Here is a 17,915-nt window from a genome sequence, read left to right on the forward strand (position 1 = left end):
TTCACTTCGTTATAAAGCAGAAACTAACACACCATTTTAAAGCAATTATACTCCAATAAAGATGTTAAAAATAAAAGTGCATAGGTCTGTTCAAAAAAAGAAAAAGTTATGTTTAGCCTACACTGCAAAAAGAAAAAAAATAGAAAACCAATGACAACCAGGAGTTTCTGACCACATCCCAGTTTTCAAAAAGTTATTATTCTTTTTAATTGTGGTAAAACAGAACATAAAATTTACCACCTTAGGTATTTTTAAGTGTAGTTCAGTAGTGTTAAGTACATTCACATATTGTGAATTATGATTATAACAATTTTTAATTATTTAAGAATTTAAAGTCATCTAAAACAAATGTACATCATTTTTTTTTGTATTCCTTGCAAATCTTTGCACACTCATCTTATAGATACATCTATTGGAAACTTGCTATATACTAATCTGCTCTTTCCAATTATTTAAAATGTTTTAGGGGCTTCCCTGGTGGCGCAGTGTTTAGGAGTCTGCCTGCCAATGCAGGGGACATGGGTTCGAGCCCTGGTCCAGGTGGATCCCACATGCTGCGGAGCAACTAAGCCCGTGTGCCATGGCCGCTGAGCCTGCGCTCTAGATCCTGCACACCGCAACCAAGAGTGGCCCCTGCTTGCCGCAACTAGAGGATGCCCGTGCGCATCAGCAAGGACCCAATGCAGCCAAAAATAAATAAATTAAAAAATAATAAAAAATAAAATAAAATAAAATGTTTTATATTATTCCAGCTTTTAAAATAAGAAATGATATATCTGATTTTCATTTTCACTTTTCATTTCTAAGAAATGAAAGCTGATTTATAATTTCTTGCAAAGGTGATTAATACTGTAAATGAACAACTTGATGAATGTATTTTTTTTCCTTTGTGAACTATTTTCTTAGATAAACATCCAAGAATAGAATTATAAGGTGAAAACATGCAAACTCCATTTTTTTACTGCCATCCCATCCTTTTATTCTTTTAACTTACCTCTCCCATACATCCCCAAACATATGGTTACATTTTTCTGTGCTCCCTTTATCATCTGTTTATTCCATCTCATTGGGAAGAGAAAGAACTTCTTCTTAGCTCTTAAGTGGTTATAAGGAAAACAAATGCAGCAACATCATCAAATCCCTGATACTTCCTTCTCAGTCTATCAGCATATTGTTTTTTACTTGCCAATGCAAAGAGGAAAGTAGGCCTCTGAATGGTTTCATCACATATTCCTTTGTGTTATCAGCCAAAATCATGCTCATTTAAAAAGTTACAGACCAAAAAGCTCTTAGATTTTTGCGTGACTTAAAATGATTTTTATATATCAATAACACACAAATAAACAGAGTAGAAGGAAGTATTAAGTACAGAAAAAGTAACAAATAACAAACTCCAAACCACAGGATCTCTGTTTAAAATTATGCCTAATACAGCCTCTGTTTTGCAGAAGAGAAAAACCAGCCAAGTGCCTTTCTAAAACATTAATGGCTATCAGTCATTACATCACACATATGCCATCTGACACAATTAAACTTTTAGATTAGTAAACACTTTTCCCCTGTTACAACAGAGGGTTAGTGTTCAAGCAGAGAAAAAAAAAAAATCTTAGTACACATGAAAGCATCAAAACACAGCCAAACCATAGGGTAAGTCTAAATTTCCCCTATTTCAATTCAACCAACGAGTCCTGCTTTGACAAACAAATACATGTGAAAATTTTATAACATCAGAGAACTTATTTTCCAAAGCTTTTCTGCCAAATGCAATAAGCACTAGCATTTGATGGCAAAGAAACTGAACTTCAGTATCAGTTAAATTAACAAACTCACCTCTTCCTCTGATACCCAAGTTCCGATGTAAGACACATTTGGGGAACTCCCCAGAAAATTTTGTTACCTTCTGATAGGTGTATATATAATGAATATTGGATGATAATGAATATATACATATACACATCATAAATATATACAAATATTTTGAACAAATCTGCTTTTTCTTCAACCTGACTGTAGTTTTGCTAATGAAAACCTATAATGTCTATTTCCCACCTGGAAATAATTGAAGTAAAAATGCCACAGGACTTACTAAAACATGGACTTTGGAACAGATGGCTTAATAACTGTGTAACACTGAGCAGGTTGTTTAACCCTGCTGTAAGTCTCAAGATCTTCATCCATAAAATGGAAACAAGAATGCCACCCTCACAAGATGGCTGTATAAAATGATAAATAAACGAATTGTACCTCAGACTCAACATATGCTCAATAAACATGAATTTCCCTTCTCTTCCCATACTTTTTTTCTTAGGTCCTCCAAAAATATATTCAGTTGGTTGACAAAGCAGGATTCCAATTATCCAAATGAGGAAATTTAGGTTTCTAACTGCTGAAAAAAAGAAATTCTTGACACGGTTACTTTCTTTCAACATTATGCCTCTAGAGCTAGAAGTAAAGGTGAAAGTTCTTTCAAAAAGTAAGACTTTTTTCCCAAAATTCTAGAATAAATTATAGAAATTGTGGTGAGCAACTGGAAAATCCTCATTCACTGGAAACCAGATCCTTTCCATGTAAGAATCACGAGATGCTTTTTCCAGAGTGATAGTCCTAGTCCTCCTCCCCTCTTGCCTCAGCTATAGGATGACTTCAGTAAAGGGTGCTTGGTAGATGCCCCCAGTGAAGTCTGATGTCATGGTAAGTAGATACTATACAGGAAAGGCATGGTACTAAAAGTATAATGTGGTGCTGTGGTTTTGGGGTTCCTGCCCAATCAAAGGTAAGGATATAAGAAATAACCTGCAGTTAAAAACAGGAGAAAAGTGGTTGGCTGAACCCTTTGTGCACCAAAACTCATAACTATTCATGGTGCATCTTGAAGCCAGTGACCCACAGGATGGAAATCTAAAAAAAGGCTGCCACCCACAACATGCCTAGACACAGCTAATTGCAGAATGATATTCTTAAATGAGATAACCCTTGTCACTTCATTGTCAGTTAACCAAGATGCCTTTCCCAGAAAGAAGCCTTTGAGCTATTCAGAGGAGCTCATTGATGCCCACTGCATCCCTTTTTGTTCATCTTTGGGGAAATTTACAGGTGGTTTTGGGGTAGTGGTAATAAAACCAGTATGTCTTTGAATTCTACTCTGTATTTGAGCTCCCAATTGTCTTGTTCTACTCATTAAAACTTAGTTAGTATCCCAACAGGGCAAGAACCACCTACGTTATTTGAGGGGCCCAGGGCAAAATGAAAATATGGGGCCTCTTGTTCAAAAAGTATTAAGAATTTCACGACGGCTACCACAGAGCATTCAACCAAACACAGGGCTCTGTGACTACATAGATCACACACCCATAACGCCCACCCTGGACAGGACTATGGTGGGGACCTACAAGGAGACTAGATAACAGATTCCACCCCCGAAACAACTGACCATAACTAAGCACATAGGCAAGTATTCAGGCAGTTTCACTAGCCTGAAAACAGCACAGATGCTCTGTTTGCTTTAAATAACTCTTGACAAATCTAATTATAAGAGAAATTATCTTTAAAATCCATAGACCATAACTGATTATGAATTAATAAAATTTTAATAACAACAAAAATTTAGGTTTCAAAGTTAAAAGTATAGAAAACCTAAGTTCAAGGATTAGGAAAGGTTGAAAAAAATTATCTTTCAAAACATTTTGCTAATTTAGTATATGCTCATTTAGAATTAGGGTAAATTGTAAAAATGCCCATGGTTCTCGACTCCTTAAATAAAGAAGCAGAGTCTATTTCCCCAACCCTTTGATCTGGGTTGGTCAAAACCAATGGGGGATTAGAGACATGGCACAGGCAGAGCCTTGAAGAATACTTGTGCACCGGGACCTGTAGCCACCATGTAAACAAGCCCAGGCCAGCCTGCCACACAGGAGAGAATGTGGTACAATCACCCCAACTAATTGTGAGCCAAATGCCAATATGTAAGTAAGCACATCCTAGGCCATCCAGTCCCCAGCTGAGCAACCAGCTAACCAGAGAACATGAGTGAATTCAAACAAGAACAGCCAACCATGGCCCAGGTCAACAGAACTGCCCAGCTGATTCAGAGACTCATGAACAATAATGAACTGTTGTTTTAAACCACTAAGGTTTGGGGTAGTTTGCTATACAGTAAAATTGTTAAATGATATAAGTAGTATTTCAGCTCAGTAAGAGAAAAATGGATTATGCAGTAAACAGGGGCTGAGACAACTAGCTCACCATTTTTGGCGAGGAGATTAGATTCTCACTAAATTGCAGAATACATTCCAGATGGATTAAAAAAGTATATATAAAGAATAATAGCATAAAAATGTTAAAATAAATTATAGGTCGATAATACTCTTGGCATGGGAAGACTTTCCTAGACAGAGAAACCTAAAGGAAAAAGATGAATAGACTTCATTACGTAAATACTTTATAAATTTTACTTGCCTAAAAAACATCATAAATAAAAATAAAAGGCAAATGACAAATTGGTAAAACTTCTTTTACATATGAAGAGAGATTACATTCCTTACATACACAAGGTATTTTTTATGCATGACAAAAGTGTGCTAAAAGATTGCCACTCTTAATATACACAAATAAGAAAAAACTGAACTATCTGATATACTATTGAACAAAAGGTTTTACATATGTAAATAACAAAAGAAGAAAGATAAATGGCCAATTAACATTTTTTAAATGTTCAATCTCACTGGTAAGCAAAGAAAGAAAGATTGAAATAACAGTCAAATTATTTTTTCAGTTAAGAATTGTAAAGATCAAAACAATAATACCCATAAAATAGACATTTTTATATACTGCTGGAGTAACTATAATTTAGTACATTTTTGCTAAGCAATATGTATGTGTACGTGTGTGTGTGGTGTGTGTGTGTGTGAGTGAGAAATATTTTTTGATTGAGCAATTTTCCTTCTAAGAATACATCCAGATGAAACAATCAGGGATTTGGGGAAGATGGCCACTTGACCTCATGATCCTGATGCGCCTTTCCTTTTGGTATCCTCTCTGGAACCAAACACCCAAGGCAGTTACACTAGAGGAGTTTGGGGATGCCCCTGAGGATACATGATCTTCATGATTCTTAGCTGAGATCTAGATTTGTGATGCTGACAGATAGCGAAGTTTCAGAAAGATGATGTATTATAACTTCTTTTTTCTGATCAATGAATAGCACCATTTTTGAGATGGCATAACTTATTAGTCAAATAAAGATGAAAAACTATCCTCAGAATTGTAGTTAACATTTGTTGAGAGATTATTGTGTTCCAAGCACTATTCTAAGCAATTTATGTCTTTACACATTTCAGTCCTCACAACAACCCAATGAAGGAGGCACCATTCTACAGATGGGAAAACCAAGGTTTAGGAGGGTTTTGGCTTTCTTTTTGTTTAAGTAATTTGCCCAAGGTCACAGAGCCAGGACTGGAATACAAGTAAGCTGTCTCTAGACACAGAGTTCTTAATCATTATACTAGAATAAGTCAGATATGCCACTTCAAACCCTAGAACATTTATTAGCATGCATTTAAAGGAAACAATGTTGGATGTCTTAACGGCAACCTTAGAAGCAGTGGCTTTCTCTAACAGGCTCTTGCTGGACCAGATTCAAAGGCACCTACATCCCAAGTCATTCGAAGATTGGAGACCCACTTCACTGGCCTCACCATGTAAACTAGTGGTACCCAGAGTTTCTGCTAAACACCAAGGGCACAGAAGCCATTCTGCCCTCCCACCCTGACCTTACCTACTCCTGTACCTGGTAAATTGACTTTTTGGTTCCTAAATAACAATAGCTATCATTACTGAGTGCAGAGCTACTAAGCCAAACTTTGACCTCAGAACCTATGAACGTACCATCACTAACTCTATTACACGAGTAAATATACCATACCAACTATTTCACATTACAGCCAACTCAGCAATGCTTAATCATTCGTATATGAAGGGACTTGGGCTTCACTTTCAGTTTGTCCTAAGGACTTTATTGGAATTCATAGCAGTTCCTGGACATCTAGCACCCATAAGACCCCCAAACTTCCTCAGTTCTACATTTCTACATCCTATCCTCAATGTTCAGAGGATACATTTTATGAAAGAAATTTTGTTTCCAAGAGAAGAACCCAACAATTATGTAAATGGAAAATGAAGACAATCAAACTTTTCATGCTTCTGGACAGGTATTAATACCGAAAGATATCAAATAATTCTCATTACAATTAGAATATGATGAAATTTTCATTATACTTACAATATGATGAAATTTAACCTCTGTATCTACATTGAGATATTTCAACAGATGATTATTTCATATTTAACTTTGGCACACACATACTCACAAAAAAGGAGTAGAAAAGATTTCTTTAGTCAAGAATTTTCAGCGATAAAACCTTCCTAGCTATGGCAATTTACCTGAGTCCTCCAACAATATTATTTAGGAAGCGAGAAGAGTTTCATTTTTTTAGTGGCTTTTGAGGATTTTAGAATAAATCATCCTAATGATTCATGAGCCTGAACTGAAAGAATTCTCTGCTGCTCTGTTCTTTGTAGGATTGCCCTTATCCAAGACATCCAGTTTCAAGAAATTATCTTAGTGGCAAGAAAGCATTCACTCCTAGAACAAATGTTTATTAAGCACCTATAACGTGACAAGAAATGTATTGTGCTAAGAATATAGTAGTGAATAAGACAAAAGAAAAAAAAGGTCCCTGCCTTCAGAGAGTTTACACACTAGTTTTCGGAGGATACTGACTTCTGCTTCTATTTTCACATAAACCAATTATCACCACTTCATTAGATGATGACAACATAGCATCTTCCAGATGCCTGGTGATAAATGGACAGGAAGTAAAGTTATCAATGCACAGCTCAGAATGCTTATCCAACTAAAACTAAAGTGGCACTAAAATCCACAGAAAAGAGAAAATTAAAAGCCCCTTGCACATGAGAAAACAAGGACTCCACACAGGTAGCAGAACTAATTTTAAACTGACACATTAGGAAAACACTTTACAAATCTAGTGACACTCATGCAATGGTGTTATGCCATGGAGAGTAAGAGCAGGCTCTAGAACAAATCATTATTTCATGGGCTTGGCTAATCTGCCAAGTAAATCATCCAAGTAATCTGCCCCCTAGCCAGGCAAAGTATAAAGATAAGTTTACACTAAACCAAAGGTATGTGATAGTGAGGTATGTCATACACCTGTCTAGTCACAATAGAATTGTCTAAAAGGGATTTTTCTCAGTGTTAGACTCAGCATTAAAACTATTTTTAAGATTTATCTTTCAATAAACTGTGTTTTTCCATACTACAGAATGTCTAGATTACAAAATACTACGCAGCCATTACAAATAGAGAAGTAGATCGACACAGTGTGAAAAGAGCTCCAGTACATACTGTTGGAAGAAAAACAAAAAAGAGAGGCAGACTAATACATATAGTATGATACTATTTATGAATTTTTGAGCCTCACAAAACAACATTTTATTTTTGAATGCAAAGAAAAGAGGTCTAGAAAGACACAAAAAAAACAAAAATGATTATATTTCTGAGAAGATGATAAAGAACTAAGCTCGAGAATTTAGCATTTTGTATAATCTTAATATATATAATAAAACTGAGTAATAAATTGCATTAAAACTAAGTCAACTTTCTTATAGTATTCATATGTTTCTTTCAAAAGCTTGTTCAGGGCTTCCCTGGTGGAGCAGTGGTTGCGCGTCCGCCTGCCGCTGCAGGGGAACCGGGTTCGCGCCCCGGTCTGGGAGGATCCCACGTGCCGCGGAGCGGCTGGGCCCGTGGGCCATGGCCGCTGAGCCTGCGCGTCCGGAGCCTGTGCTCCGCAACGGGAGAGGCCACAACAGAGGGAGGCCCGCATACCACAAAAGCTTGTTCATTCTCTTTCTTGATATAAAAAGAATGGAGACAACACATAGATTCAAGCGAAACTCTATGGTTTTGATCATCTTGTCCATATTAAAAATCATGGAAAAACCCAACCTGGAGTTAAGCAGAAAAAAATAAACCCCAGAACTGAGAATGTATAAAAGACAAAGAAAGTCTTGCTATATAGAAAATATGGAAAGCATTAAATCAAGCATCCTCATCAAACCCCTTTAAAGACCCCTCTGCCATTGTGTCCACAAAAAGATACAGCACCAGTAAAGATAAGATTCAGCGTTTCTTCAGCCCCAAGTGCAGGTGTGGCAGGAAACCTAAGAATGAGATAAGTCATCAAAGAGATATGAAGAAGAAGGAGGAGGAAAAAAAGAAAGAAAATGAAAAACAAACCAAAACAAAAAGTGGACCGAAGAGAGAAAAAAGAAGTCTGGAACAGAAAGAGCGTTAGAGCCTACTAACCTAAGAGTCACATAATTGCTCCAGCACAAAAGAAATTGGCAGTCTATATTTGTAGAACAATTTACCAAGCATTTCTACATCCATTATGGAATAGAATCTTTGTAACAACACAGTGAGTAGTTATTCCATTTTATAGAAAGAAACTGAAGTTCTGGGAAGGTAAGGGAATTGACAAAAGTTGCATAGCTAATAAGTGACAGAACTGGGGTCTTTGGACTTCAAGCCCAGTGTTCTTTCCAATACCCTACTATTGCTTTAGACTGTCCCTCAAATTGCTACTAATTTTCAAATAACCATGAAAATTTCAAGAAGCAAATGTATTATCAATACATTTATTGATGTTTACATGGTAACCTATTTTTCTTTCCTCTAGAAAAGCCAACTATAAAAAAAAAATACCTGATTCGTTCTTTCAAAAACAACAGAATGTGGTAGAGAGCAGTGGACAGGAGGGGAGTTCTGTTAATAAAAGGCAACATGAGGGAGTCTTGTGTGATGGAGCTGCTTGGTGTCTTGAATGTGGTGGTGGATACACAAACCTGCATGTGTGATAAAACTATATAGAACTTAATACACCCACAGATGGGTATAAGTAAAATTGTGGAAATCTGAATAAAATCTATAGATTTTATCAATGTCAATACCCTGGTTGTGATATTATGCTATAGTTTTACAAAATGCTACTACTGGAAGAAAGTGGGTAAAGGATACATGAGATTTAGCTGTATTTTTTGTTATAACTGCATGGGAATACACAACTATCTCAACAAAAAAATTCAATCAATAAATCAACAGAGGGCTTCCCTGGTGGTGCGGTGGTTGAGAATCCGCCTGCCAATGCAGGGGACACAGGTTCGTGCCCCGGTCCGGGAAGATCCCACATGCCATGGAGAGGCTGGGCCTGTGAGCCATGGCCGCTGAGCCTGTGAGTCCGGAGCCTGTGCTCTGCAACGGGAGAGGCCACAACAGTGAAAGGCCCGCGTACCACAAAAAAAAAAAAAAAAAAAAAAAAAAATCAACAGAATATTCATATCACCAACACTGATTTTGAAACAGATCAGTGATAATGTATAGAAATATGAGAAGACATAATGCAGTTATTCAAAGCTGACTTCTTTATAGTGGAACTGGCAGAGGCCTTACCCATGAAATTTGAATTTTAAAAATTATTATTTCAAGCCTGAGATAATAATTTTGAATAGTTTTTGAAGACATAATACCTTAAGAATGAGACCCAGATCACCCTAATCATGCAAATGATAAACCACTGGTAGAAGGACGAATCAGGAAAATGAAGAAAATAGACTTTTTGATTTAGAACAAAGGGCTATTTAAGAATTCCATCTCATGACCAACAGGCACATGAAAAGATGCTCAACATCGCTAATTATTAGAGAAATGCAAATCAAAACTGCAATGAGGCACCACCTCACAACGGTCAGAATGGCCATCATTAAAAAGTCTACAAATAACAGATGCTGGAGAGGGTATGGAGAAAAGGGAACCCTCCTACACTGTTGGTGGGAATGTAAGTTGGTGTGGCCACTATGGAAAGCAGTATGGAGGTTCCTTAAAAACTAAAAATAGAGTTGCCATATGATCCAGCAAGCCCACTCCTAGGCATATATCCAGACAAAACTATAATTCAAAAAGATACATGCACCCCTACTATTCATAGCACTACTCACAATAGCCAAGACAGGGAAACAACCTAAATGTCCAATGACAGATGAATAGATAAAGAAGATGTGGTACATATATACAATGGAATACTACTCAACCATTAAAAAGAATGAAATAATGTCATTACAGCAACATGGATGGACCTAGAGATTCTCGTACTAAGTGAAGTAAGTCAGAAAGAGAAAGACAAATACCATATGATATCACTTATATGTGGAATATAAAATATGACATAAACGAACTTACCTATGAAAGAGACTCACAGACGTAGAGAACAGACTTGTGGTTGCCAAGTGGGTGGTGCAGGATGGATTGGGAGTTTGGGATTAGCAGATGCAAACTATTATATACAGAATGGATGAACAACAAGGTCTTACTCTATAACACAGGGAACTATATTCAATATCCTGTGATAAGCCATAATGGAAAAGAATATGAAAAAGAATGTATATATGTATAACTGAATCACTTTGCTGTACAGCAGAAATTTACACAACGTTGTAAATCAACTACACTTCAATAAAATAAATTTTAAAAAAAGAATTCCATCTCAAAGCATCAATTGACATAAAACTAGAAGAGTAATCCAATTGCTCTGTAAGACAATTTGAGAATTATGATGATAATTATGGGATGTACCAAGAATTGTCCAATAATAACACTAATCATAATAGTACTATTTATCAAGCATATCCTATGTGCCTGGCGTTAAGCTGGCTGCTTCACATAAATGATGGAAAATCCTCACAACAACCCTGGGAAGTAAAATATGGACGGATCTAATCTAATTTACACAAGGTCACATAATTAGAAAGTGGCAGAGCTTGACTTTAAATTCTGACTCTAAAGCTGTGTGCTATTTGCTGCTCCATAATACATACGAAAGAAATACCTTATCTTGATAGTCTGGTACATGACTCCAGGGTGAGGGAAAAAATTATATCCAGTAGTATAAAACTATCACTGTTATTATACTAACCTGCTTGTAAGTTCCATCTAGCAAGGTGTCCAGGTGTTGGAGAGGAGCAGGTGTTTTATCTTTGAACCTTGTTAATAGCCGGCGTTGAATGGCCCGAAATTGTACAGCTCTTTCCGATAAGAGTTCTTCTAATTTTTCACCATTTATCCGCAACTACAATGAAGAATTTCTTTAATTCAGGTTAAATGTGCACAACAAAACGTGTCTAATGTAAGGATACTGGCAATGCCAATAAAAGTTTGAAAAGAGTAAAGAAGAAATTTAAGTGTGTTACAGAGTTTAGAGAATTAAAAGTGTGATATTTGATACATGAATACATAGATGATAACAGTGAAATAGGTCAAATGGAAATTTAGTAAAAATGGCCCAGTTGTCATTGGGGTAAAGATAGATCATTCAATAAATGTTTGTGATAACTGATTAAATACATAATGGAAAAAAGGAATAAGGATTTTTCCCCCAGCCTTTACCGCAAAATCAATTGCAGAGGAATCAAAAGTTTAAACACAACAAAGCATTAGAAAATTAAATTTTTAAAAATAATCTTAGCATGAGACAGATCTTTATAAATCAAAAGTCAAAAGCCACACATACACAAACACACACACACCCCTGAAAAATTACTAACCAAAAAAAATTTTTTTAATTCTACGTGGTTAAGAAAAAAAGCAGAGAAAAACATTATAAGTAAAGTGATAAGACAAACAGCAAACTGCAAAGAATAATAGCAATAACCACAGAGGCAAAAAACCATGCCTATAATACCTAGAAAGCATCTATAAATTGATGAAAAAGGACCACAACCCAAACAAATGAGTAAGAAAAAGAGCAACAATCCAATAGAAAAGTGGGCAAAATTCACAGAAAAGTTAATACAAATAGCTCTCAAACATACACCATTTGACCTGGCAATCCCACTTCCAGGAATTTATCCCAGGGGTGAGCTTGCAAAAAGTAATGTACACACAAGGATATTCATTATAGGATTTTTTCTGTTGCTATTATAGCTATTATATAGTTATTATAGCTAAAGATGCATTGAATGAAACAAAACAAAAAAGAAATACAGAATATCACTCACGTATTTTTTTTAATCTATATAGTAACATAGTTGTGACTGCATAGAATAGTTCTAGAAAGGTAACAAGAAGATGTACACCAAAAATTGCCTCCAAAGAGGAGACTGAATAGTGGGAGGATGAGAATCAGAAATGACTCTTTTCAGTATAACTCTTCTCATAACTTTTGAATTTAATATAATTAAAATAAAGAAAGCTAGTTAAAGTCATAGGGAATACTCCATGAACCCAGATCATATGAACTGCTAATTCAACTTAACAAAACAGTCATAACTAGTTCTGAAGTAAATATCATATTCAAAATGTTCAGAAATCAAACATATTATAGTTTACATTTCTGATATCAAACCAAACTTCCTTACCTTTTCAGTGCATGTATGGAGAACAGACACATGATTGGAAAAAAAACTTGGAATTTTATTAACTTCTTTTAACCCCAGTTTCAGAAGCATTAAGTAGCTAACTAAATCAAAGAATATTCTCTTGAAGAAAAAAAAAAACTTTCATTACCAAAAGTTAAGTGATATAACAACTAAATTTTTAAAAAAGAATTAGAGTTATCAATAATTCACCTTTTTAATTGTATGATTTCCTGCTAAAATATTTTTTTTCCTCAATTCATGAAACAAAAAATTTTTAAAATATTCTCAAAACTGAGACATCAGCCAGGTTATCATTCCTTTGAACGTGTAACAAAACAGTGGTGATTGAAATGTTTTCACATGTCAGAATTTCAACATTTAACAAATATTCATTGATCTTAGTGCCACGCAGTGTTCTAGACTCTAGGAATTACAACAATGAATAAAACAGACAAAAATTCCTGTTTTCATGGAGCTTACACTAAGGGAGACTTAGATTCCAAAAGCCACCTTGATTCAAAGTTTAAAGTCATATTAAAAAAAAAAAAAGTAGAGCAGGGCCAGAGAGCAAAGGAAGTATAAGCATGCCCTTTTTAACTGTGTAACAAAAGTGCCTATAGTTCACCACATTCCCTAAGTCCCTCCCCAGAAAGGAAATGTCCCTGATGTAGAAACTCCAGGAATTTACTAGCCAGCAAATAAGGCGGGGAGGAGGGAGGCGGACTGTATGTCAAACATAGTCAATTAGAATCTAATATTTTCAATTTTAAATATTACAAATAGGTAATTAGTATAATCTTTCTGTGGACTCTCTTCCATAAGTCACTGAACCCCAGTTTTGCACAGTGAAGCAGGAATTTAAGATATATCCTAGAGAATTATAAAGGTTCTCAATACTTAGAGTACCTAAACATATTTCCCAAACTGTTGATTTTGGTGCCACAATTTGGTCAAAGTATACTGTCCTATACAATATTACCAGCTTAGATGAGGGAAGACCCAAATAAATTCAATTTATTTGATAATGACGTGTTATCTGCAATTGGATGGTATGCACTGAAATTTTCCCTTTATGTTCACACTGTATTCAAAGAAGTCTTTATTTGTAGGTTAAAGACAATGCTCTTGGAATGTTCAAGGGATTGAACATTAAGTAGAATGTTCATGTGACTGACAATTTACATGACATATTCTCTCTCTCACTCTCTCCCTCTTTCTCTCTCTCATCCTCTCCCTCTTTCTCTCTCTCATCCTCTCTCACTAACACACACACATGTGCACGCACACACGCACTCACGCACGCGCACACACACACACACCATAGTTTACAAATTGAAATGCAAAAACCTATTGATTCCTTAAAAAGTAGCCACTCTAGGGAACCAATGTTTCCTTAAATAAAGTGCAAAATTTTTTTGAAATTCCTCTTTGTAATTCCCTACAGGGTCTACTTATAGGCAAATAAGAAGAGCCTGGTGAATTTTTTTTTAACACATGGGACTTAAAACAATGACTTTCATTGTCCAATTTTTTTCACAAAACATGACACCTGGCTTCCCTGGTGGCGCAGTGGTTGAGAATCTGCCTGATAATGCCGGGGACACGGGTTCGAGCCCTGGTCTGGGAGGATCCCACATGCCGCGGAGCAACTAGGCCCGTGAGCCACAACTACTGAGCCTGCGCGTCTGGAGCCTGTGCTCCGCAACAAGAGAGGCCGCGATAGTGAGAGGCCCGCGCACCGCGATGAAGAGTGGCCCACGCTTGCCACAACTAGAGAAAGCCCTCGCACAGAAAAGGAGACCCAACACAGCAAAAATAAATAAATAACTTAATAAACTCCTACCCCCAACATCTTCTTAAAAAAAAAAAAGACTCCTATTTCCAAATATCAAATCAATCTTCAAAGGATGAAGATTTGACACCCTCAATATATGCGAGAGAATCTAACACAAGCTCTGAAGGTACTTCCAAAGAAGAAATGCAAACATATCCAGGCAACAAAGTCACTGTCAGATCTCATTAAATTAGACATTTAATCATTCAGCATTTACTAAGCACTCATTGTGCCAGATACTGGAGAATATTTTATGTGATTAACCCTCATTCAGATGCAGAAGTTCCGGTGTGCTTGTTAAAAATGAAAAGGAAAAATCACTTTACTTTATAATCACACCTCATTTATGGCCTGCTAGAATTAGTTAGCCCAATGGCTGCCAATAAGCTCAAATAGTTTTAACACTGGGTTATTGGCGTCAAAGGTTAAATCCCCATGTGGGAGAATTAAACCAGCTCTGTTCTGAGGCCAGACCACAGCTCCAGGCAGCCACTCTGTAAAAGTCTGCAATTGATCACAAACTGGGCGAGAGGGCAGGAACAGATTCACAACCCCACCATCCACATAAGAATAACAACTTGACGTACACTGCCTAATAGCATGTATACTAGAATCCTTACCTCTATAGCATATTTCTTTCACATATTGAAAAATTACAGATGATACAGGCTATGATCATACACACCTCAAAATGATGATCGATCAACTCAAAATATTCTTGAAGGGGCATAGATCCAGAAAAAGAACACGCGAAATCTTTGATTCCCTGTTTTTCAAAATATTCCTGAAGGCGGATAATAAGCTCATTTGTTATGAGCCAAAGATCCTCAAATTGTTCACTCTGGATGCGATATCGTTCTAAAGAGAAAAAATAATTAAGGAAAAGGCTTATTAACACATAATTAGTAGCTGAAACTACATGAATTATCACTAACTCTGACATGAATAACAAAAGGACAAAGATTTCTTTTTTGGAATATAGATATAATTTCTACCGGCTTAATAAAAATAATTCTACTGCCTTATTGTGATTTTCTGCATCAACAACTTAACATTTTCAAAGCTCATTCCAAAGGTATGTGGTCACAGCAGCAAGCTGCACGGTCCTTTTAACTATGTATCTTATAATAGGTTTCAGTATGGTAAAAACACAAAATTTGGATCCTTCTAAAAAAAGCTTTACTCAAAAGGTAAAAAACAAACAAACATAACAAAAAAAGGTAAGAAAACAGCCATTGCAAAAGTACAACCTGGTATCATTAGTTTGTTTCAAAAAATTGACGTGAAATAAAATTTATCCTATAGAAAGCCCACATCCTGGACACAGTAGCCAGCTTAAATCCCTGTAATCATAATCAAAGTTTTCTATTTTTCCAACAGTTCTTTCATTTGAAGAGAGATTTTGCAATAAGACCCTTCCCCAGTTATATATCTTGGTTCCCTCCATTCCCTGACACATCAGCTCCAAGACAGCCAAAGTCTTGTCTATCTCCTACCCTGATGATGATGATGACGACAATGATGACAATGATGATGACAGCAGTGACAATAACCACATCTATGATAAGAGCAACTATGATAAGAGCACCAGCTATGCATCAAGCACTATAACTACAACAACCCATTTTTTATAAGAAGGAAAACCAGGCACAGAGAATTTCAGAGACTTGCCAAAACTCACAAAGCAATTTAATGTCAGACCTATAATTCATGATATATATCCTTCTTCCCCAATTGTCTAAACTCTACCTATTCTTCAGGATCTGGCTTCAGTCTCACCTACCCCAAGAAACCTTTATTTCTCTACCATCTATAGAAGCCTTATTATATGTGCCAATCACTATCTAAAGCACTTCACATTCACTCTCTTGTTTAAACCTCAACAGCCCAATAGGCTATAGCCTATTGTTATATAGCCCATGACTATATAACAATAGCCCCATTTTACAGAAGAATAAATCTAGCGACAGAAGAGTTTAAATAATCTGCAAGGTCAACTAGCCAGTTAGTAACAGAGCAGGGATTGGAACTTTAGCAATTAATCCAAAGATTATCTATCAATTTTAACCACCTCATAACATTGCATTTCTCTGAATTTATATAGACAATTCTACAATTTACTATGCACTTAATACATACAACCATGTACTCTTATTTAACTTTCCAGATGATTATATTCAGTCTCTGCAAAGAGACTGTACACTTTTTGAGATCAAAGTTACCTATTTTATTTAGTTCACCATTTCTTGAACAACTATTATGTGCAATTTCATAAAGAAAGAAATGTTGGGAGTACAAAAATTACCTTTAGTCTTTTTGCTTAAGGAGCCTAAGGTAATACAATACGTGCATGTGAAATATTTATTTATATTCCCCATGGTACGTTGACAAATTCTATAAATATATTACCTCTTTAAATTGGTTTTTAACTTCAATTTGTCATCCTCAGCCAGAATTCAAGAATATATCTGCTCTCATTCCCCTAGTCATACTCTTTTCAATTATATAAGGAATAAAATACACTGAGTATGCCTGCCATGCTGCATGGCAAACACCCTGGTATTCTCTGCTGTCATATCATTCCCCTTGGAGCGTCCCCATTCTTTCCCTCACTCCAGTCTTTTTTTTTTTTTTTAACATCTTTAGTGGAGTATAATTGCTTCCCAAAGGTATGTTAGTTTGTGCTGTATAACAAAGTGAATCAGCTATACATACACATAAATCCCCATATCCCCTCCCTCTTCTGTCTCCCTCCCTCCGTCCCTATCCCACCCCTCTAGGTGGTCACAAAGCACCCAGCTGATCTCCCTGTGCTATGCGGCTGCTTCCCACTAGCTATCTATTTTACAACTGGCAGTACATATAAGTCCATGGCACTCTCTCACTTCGCCCCAGCTTGCCCATCCCCCTCCCTGTGTCCTCAAGTCCATTCTATGTCTGCGTCTTTATTCCTTCCTGTGCCTAGTTTCTTCAGAACCTTTTTTTTAATATATATATTCCATATATATGTGTTAGCATATGGTATTTGTTTTTCTCTTTCTGACTTACTTCACTCTGTATGACAGACTCTAGGTCCATCCACCTCACTACAAATAACTCAATTTCGTTTCTTTTTATGGCTGAGTAATATTCCATTGTGTATATGTGCCACATCTTCTAACTGTCAATGGACACTTAGGTTGCTTACATGTCCTGGCTATTGTCAATAGAGCTGAAATGAACATTTTGATACATGACTCTTTTTGAATTATGGTTTTCTCAGGGTATATGCCCAGTAGTGGGATTGCTGGGTCGTATGGTAGTTCTATTTTTAATTTTTTTAAGGAACTTCCATACTGTTCTCCATAGTAGCTGTATCAATTTACATTCCCACCAACAGTGCAGAAGGGCTCCCTTTTCTCCACACCTTCTCCAGCCTTTATTGTTTCTAGATTTTTTGATGATGGCCATTCTGACCGGTGTGAGATGATATCTCATTGTAGTTTTGATTTGCATTTTCTAATGATTACTGGTGTTGAACATCCTTTCATGTGTTTGTTGGCAATCTGTATATCTTCTTTGGAGAAATGTCTGTTTAGGTCTTCTGCCC

General features: G+C 36.2%; 1 protein-coding gene across 6 annotated transcripts in view; it reads right to left on the bottom strand.

The window, feature by feature from the left end:
• BBS9 (Bardet-Biedl syndrome 9) overlaps window positions 1-17,915 on the bottom strand; it is a 448,864-nt gene that overhangs the window by 213,134 nt on the left and 217,815 nt on the right. For all 6 annotated transcript variants that reach the window (XR_008617359.1, XM_055084928.1, XM_024129313.3 and 3 more), the window contains 2 exons: window positions 15,012-15,184; window positions 11,052-11,204 (listed from right to left, as the gene is read on the bottom strand). Coding sequence is in view for 5 of the 6 variants with exons in the window: in XM_055084928.1 (XP_054940903.1) it covers window positions 11,052-11,204; window positions 15,012-15,184 (326 nt within the window). In the remaining variant the exon portion in view is untranslated. The remainder of the gene's footprint in view (window positions 1-11,051; window positions 11,205-15,011; window positions 15,185-17,915) is intronic.

Source organism: Physeter macrocephalus, chromosome 5 (genome assembly GCF_002837175.3).
Source record: "Physeter macrocephalus isolate SW-GA chromosome 5, ASM283717v5, whole genome shotgun sequence".
Taxonomy (NCBI): domain Eukaryota; kingdom Metazoa; phylum Chordata; class Mammalia; order Artiodactyla; family Physeteridae; genus Physeter; species Physeter macrocephalus.